The sequence below is a fragment of the Papaver somniferum genome, unplaced genomic scaffold (genome assembly GCF_003573695.1).
Source record: "Papaver somniferum cultivar HN1 unplaced genomic scaffold, ASM357369v1 unplaced-scaffold_18, whole genome shotgun sequence".
NCBI lineage: Eukaryota > Viridiplantae > Streptophyta > Magnoliopsida > Ranunculales > Papaveraceae > Papaver > Papaver somniferum.
Genome location: NW_020627707.1, coordinates 9,118,066 through 9,124,230, shown reverse-complemented (window position 1 = coordinate 9,124,230; position 6,165 = coordinate 9,118,066). Strand labels below are relative to the sequence as shown.

General features: G+C 37.3%; 1 protein-coding gene across 1 annotated transcript; it reads right to left on the bottom strand.

Annotated features, from left to right (window-relative positions):
- LOC113338059 (aspartate aminotransferase, cytoplasmic) lies at positions 1-4,038 on the bottom strand. The gene is made up of 12 exons (XM_026583575.1): positions 3,883-4,038; positions 3,561-3,632; positions 3,399-3,460; positions 3,216-3,299; positions 2,637-2,736; positions 2,430-2,550; positions 1,929-2,092; positions 1,614-1,751; positions 1,347-1,468; positions 1,121-1,215; positions 497-617; positions 1-364 (listed from the first exon to the last, which is right to left on the bottom strand). Exons 1-12 carry the CDS (start codon positions 3,934-3,936, stop codon positions 280-282), a joined length of 1,218 nt encoding a protein of 405 aa, XP_026439360.1. The 5' UTR covers positions 3,937-4,038; the 3' UTR covers positions 1-279.
- Positions 4,039-6,165: the final 2,127 nt, after the last annotated feature.

Here is a 6,165-nt window from a genome sequence, read left to right as displayed (position 1 = left end):
AGTTAAAATTTTGAATATACTTTCTCGATTTCCCATTTGCCATCACAATCACAATGACCCATAAATATAATAAAGATTTCAACTTCTGGATACACTGAGATTAAAATCTTTCAGTTTATGATCTACCAAAAAAATAACCTTTCAGTTTATCTCGAGACATAGAAAAATCTCAACTTCATTCTAGTAATTGTCTAGCTTCATGAGATAACAATTTATTACTGGAAAATTGATACTAAATTCAAGGTAGATTAGTGTATCTGTCGGAAAGTGAGGAACTGTTTAGTTGGCTTTGGTCACAGCAGCATGTATAGCATCTGCAAGGTGAGGAACTGTTCTAGAGCTTAGACCTGCCATGCTGATTCTCCTGTTTCAGAAAATAAGATTTTAGAGTGGGGTCTTGAATGACAAATTAGAGGCCAAATTCTAAAAAAAAAAAAATAGGACACAAAAAAATTTGATGATTGTGGCAATGTTCTGGAAAAAATGGCGGACTTACCCATCTGAAGTCATGTAAACATGGTACTCTTTGGTCATGAATGCAACTTGTTCTGTGTTCAATCCAGTGAAAGTAAACATTCCTATCTGCTTAATAATGTGACTCCAATCACCAGGTGTTCCTGCAACACAAAAATAAATAAATTAGCATGTCATTTTGTCAGTCCGCTATATGGTTCAAACCTGAAGAGAGACACTGATACTGTCAGGGGACAAATGACAAAACATGCAATTGATGCATCATGGGCAAGATGTGGAGAAGAAAAACAATGAAGTTCACTTAATTGTGCTTCTGAGATGCTATGGTTTTCAATCGATCACAGACGTAAGTGCATACAAGATTTTTTGACATATAATTCTTTTAGTTACAGAGACACTTTATTGGCCCAAATCATGGTTTTGATTTGGTACTTCAACAGTTTCAGATTATCAGCTAATTTTGTATCTCTTATTTGCAATTATCTATAAGGTAAATTTATAATTTTCATAATTTCAAGAAAATAACTCTAATAGCTCAAAGGGGGAACTGATACACAACTCTAAGAAGCACTCGATTTCGTTGTACAAAGGGGGCGCTACACAAAGGAGAAACCAGACAGAATAAAATAAATGAGATCTGCATTACCTTTAGCTGTTAAAGCATCAAAAAGTTGTTGTCGCATAGTGATAATTCGATCAGCCATCGCTTTCAACTCCACAGTCCATTCGTTGTACATATCCCTGCATACCAGAAGGCATTTATATTATTGGAAATGTTGGAACATCTTCTCTTTGAAAGTCACTAAGAAGTCTAAGTTTTACATTTCACAAGTGAAGTTACTACATGGTAAAGAGTAACATAAGATTAATACCTGTCTTTAAGAATGGTAGCCACGATTGAGGGACCATGAATAGGAGGGTTCGAATACATGGGTCTGATTACAAGTTTGAGTTGGCTCTCTACTCTGCTAGCCGCATCAGCTGATTTGCATACCTGTTACATCATCAAGGTTGCCCATTTTTCCTTAGGTTTTAGTAAGAAAAACAAGAAACTCAAACACAATGCTTACTTATTGGCATACTAATTTGCCCGTTTTAAATATTTCCAGCAAGCATATATCAAAGTTATAGAATCTTACAATGCTAAGAGCCCCAACACGCTCCCCATACAATCCCATGTTCTTTGCATAACTCTGAGCAGCAAAACATTCACCACCATCTGCTACAAACATGCGAATGGGTTGTGCATCTGCATCCAAACTTCCACTTGCAAAACCCTTAAAGATGTCAAGTATTCTATGTTAGTAAGCAATAGAATTATAATGGTACATTCGGTCACTAAATTACTATAGAATTCACAATTTCAGCAAGCAATGATCCTCCTCTTGATTGCGGGGGTCCTAACAGACTTAACAATACTAATTGGGTTGAAATCCAGATAACCTTGAGTGTACCTGATAAGCACTGTCAAAGAAAGGTAGCAATCCTTGTGATCTCATTAACTGCCTGATTTGTTCCCACTGCTCAAGGGTTGGATCAACACCAGTTGGGTTATGAGCACATGCATGAAGAAGTACTATTGCACCTGCTGGGGCAGATTTCAGGTCTTCTAGCAGGCCTGGTATTCACATACAAAGAATCACTCAGATGAGAAGCAATAACCAATACTAGCAGAAAAGGCTATGATTTAAAGAGATGACATGGAACAGAGAACAAATCATAAGAATTTCCTGGTAACTTTGCATGACGTAAACGAGGGGCAATCAGCTGAACATCGAAAAGATGAAGAAAAAGCAAATGCCGTAGAAGAGCGAAAGAAAACCATTTTAACCAAACTGAGTAGTATAAAGTCCAATATATTGCATTTAACCATCCATCCTGTAAGAGACTAGTCTTTGAATCATATAATGCAGGTTCGTGAGCATTGTTTCAAATAAAAGGGAGAGTTTGTTAACCTTGAAAATCTAGTCCACGTGTGTTGGGCTCGTAATAACGATAATATTCCACGGCTAAACCTGCTATAGAGAACACTTTTGGATGGTTTCCCCATGTCGGCCGAGGAATATATATTGTGCGCTGAGAAACAAGGTTAAGATAAAAGATTAAATTATATAATACCTCAAACAATATCATAATACAAGCAAAGTACTAAGATTGTTTACTTGATGGTAATGTTTTGCCAGGAATTCAGCTCCAACCCTCAATGAACCAGTACCGGATAGGCACTGGACAGTGGTCACCCTGTTTTCTTGAATAGCTGGGCTGTTCAAATGCAGATGAAATATCCATTATTAAACTATATAAAGATCATTCAGCTTCACGATACAGAATCAATGCATTTTTTTATCATATGAAAAGAAGGGTTACTCTATAGCTCATCACAAAAAACAACTTTTAGCAAAAATTAAGTTTCCTGTTAACGAGAACATAGCATTGTAAGATACCGAAATCATTAATCACTATGAACAGATGTTGCTTGTCCCAAATCCCAACTGGGCAAACATACAACTAGAATCAACCAGGACATTTGAAAAGGATGGAAACTCAACAAAATCATTTCATGTCGATATCTTGTTTCTTCTATAATCAAACACATCTAAACTTCCACATTGTTAACATACTAAAAATGCCATACATTTTTTTTTTGGTAAGTTAGAAATGCCATAGAAATATACAATGTACTATCAAGTATCAAGCAAAAAAAACAAAAAAAACATCAACTATCAAGCAATTTCCCTTACCTATCAGCACCAAAGATGAGCTTCGCACTACACTTATTGAAATCAGCTAATCCAGTGATTGGTAGATATTCTTTCACACGAGACCTGAATTAAAAAACATCATACAAACATTAGAAAATTAAATTCATACGAATGGAACAAGAATTGACAAAAAAACGAACTAGATTGAAAGCAAGCCCTTACTGATCATTCACAAGCAATTGTTCTGCTTTCCTTACTACATTCAAAACAAGAGGTTTCCCCTCCTGAAAGCAAGAATAACCCAATTAGCCTAACAATCAGTTTCCATCAGAAGAATGACAAGGAAATCAAAATTGAATACAAAAATCAAAACCCTAGACAAACCTCAGTTCTATAAGCACCAACACCCAAATTCAATTTGTTAGGACTAGTATCCTTGTTATATGCAACAGTCACCTGATCATCACCATTTCATACAGAAAAGGAAAAATCAAATTAAACAGATCAACAAAACTATGGATCAATGACAAAATCAAATTAATTTAGATATAATCTTGATCATATAATCATGGGTTTGATTTTAAATTTTGATTAATACAACAGAGTATTGATTTTTATAATCAAAGTATTTAGAAATCAAGGATTGCAAGAAGAAAAAAAGGGATGAAAATGAAATAAAAGTGAAAAGTTTAAAGGAATAGAGTACCCCTAAGATAGGATCTTCAGGACCTTGAGCAATATTAGCAAAGACGGAATCCATGATTGATCAAAATCGAGAATTAATTTCAGCGGTTTTTTGTTTTGTTTTCTTCTCAGTGAGTTTTTAGAGGATGTGAAATCTCTGTGTGATCTATTTATGTTAGTTCTTTTTTTACTTTTTAGTGTAGCGCCCACGGTTTCTTTTGTCGGGTAGAAATATAGACGGACGTGGTTTTAGTTGGTTCGTTTTTTGGCGATACGAAACGTAGTTCCTTAATCTGTTTGGGCGTCCTCCGTGTTACAAGCAGAAGCAAAAATCAATTTTGAAGGCTTTAAAATGGTTAGAAGATAATATTCTTTTTAGCGTCTTTATTGCTACAGATTGTAAAGTGTTGTCAGATTGCATTAACAAAAAAGATGCAACAATTGTCCGGACGACGGAGAATACTGTGAACACGTAAATCACGAAGGCATCTATATGTTCACAAAAAATGTTCGCACTCTATATACATACTCGCACTGATGAGACAATTGCATTGATTCCTTGGCTCAAAACCTTCGGGTTTATCATAACCTCATCTAATATCATCACCAGAGGCGTTCACATAGAGGAAAATAAAGAAAACGAAGTATAAAAGTAAAACTCGTGGAGTGTTAGATGAATGTAAAGTGTTGAAATGTAAATAAAACTGGGATTTACGTGGTTCAGCACTAAGGCCTACATCCACGGGGTTGTTGTTTCACTATGTACTTGATGATTACAGAGGTAGTCGAATGACTTTGGAGTTTACATAGGTCTGTGTATTGTAAAAGATAAACTTACACTCACAATCCTTCTCCCTCTCCTTCTCTCTTTTTTTTCCGATCCCCTCTCTCTTGGTGGAGAGGGGGTATTTATAGGGTTAGAGTGTGGGACCCGTTTCTGAGGGCCGTTGGAACCTTATCTTCTTGTGCTTTGTGTCCATCACGCGGAGGTCTTCGTTCATTGCTTGATCACGCAGAGTCATCCTCGTTCGTTCCACGGGTTGATCGACACGTGCACTGCTCAGAGTGTTTAACACGGGTAGTTGAGACGCATGCTCGTGTCAGACAAGTGTCTTCTCCCCTGTCACGTCCATGTCAGTCAACCTTCTCTTCACCGTTGATCTTGGCTTCTTTTGGGGATGAGATAAAGTAACTCTTTGAGAGTTATTTGGTGCTCCGCAGTACATCGTGTTTTTGGTACATCTTTTAACTTCTGCCCTTAGATTTGTTCAGGCAAAGATCCGACGTCGACGGGATGGGCTTCTTGGCTGTGGGCGTGTGTCATCATGTTTTGATGACTTGGTCTGCATGCTCTCCACGTGTCTTGCTACATACACGTGTTTGATGATGAAATATGTACACACAATTTGCCCCTTTTCTTCGGGCTTGAGTGTTTAGTGGGAGCATTGAAGAAAACAGACGTTACATATTCCTCCTCTCTCCTAATAACTTCTCCTAGATACTTGGGCACGTTTCTCACTCGTGCATTAACTGCTCATTTAATGGGCACGTTTCCCATTCCTCCATTAACTTCCTTCGCTTTCTTTCAAGTATATTAAGGAGAGGAGAAAAATTAATTTCATTCTCCTTGAAAATTAATTTCATTCTCCCTGTCAGTCTTCATTCTTTGTTCTTCAACCATTAAATTCTCTCTGCCCTAGCATTAATCACGCTCGTTTCTTGTTTGTTTCTGGTTTGTTGTCTTCTTTTGGGATTTCGTTTGTGGTGGTAAGGTTTCTTTTCTTCGTTTCTGTTGTTTTAAGTTTTGTGTTGATTATGTTGATTGTAAATTTTCTGCTGCTGTCGGACCTTGTTTGTGATGAAGAACATCTTTTGATGCATGTATGCTAGTTTGCCCATGTTCTTCTTCTCAAGTCGAGGAGGCCATTGTTTTCATTGTATTGATTGAACTTTTAAGTTTAGGGTTTTAGTGTTTTAGGGTATACATGCATGTATGCTAGTTTTAGGGTTTCTGGGCTATGTTGAGATGAACTGCCAATTTTGTGGTTTTTTGATCTTTGGTGATGCCCTCGTGTTTGCTTCTAACTTGTTTTTGTTGTACCTCCTCGCAGCCATGTCTGACCGTCCGCGGCTTCCTTATCAAACTCCGGCTTCCAGTCTACCGAGATCCCCTCCACGTATAGAGTCTGATACATATCCACCTGGGGGAAATCTCTCTAAATTGTCGTAAATGGATCCTCGCGGTAGTAAAGTTTCGTCTTCTTCTGGGACGAAGGGCTCTCCTTCTAGGAAAGGGGATCCATCG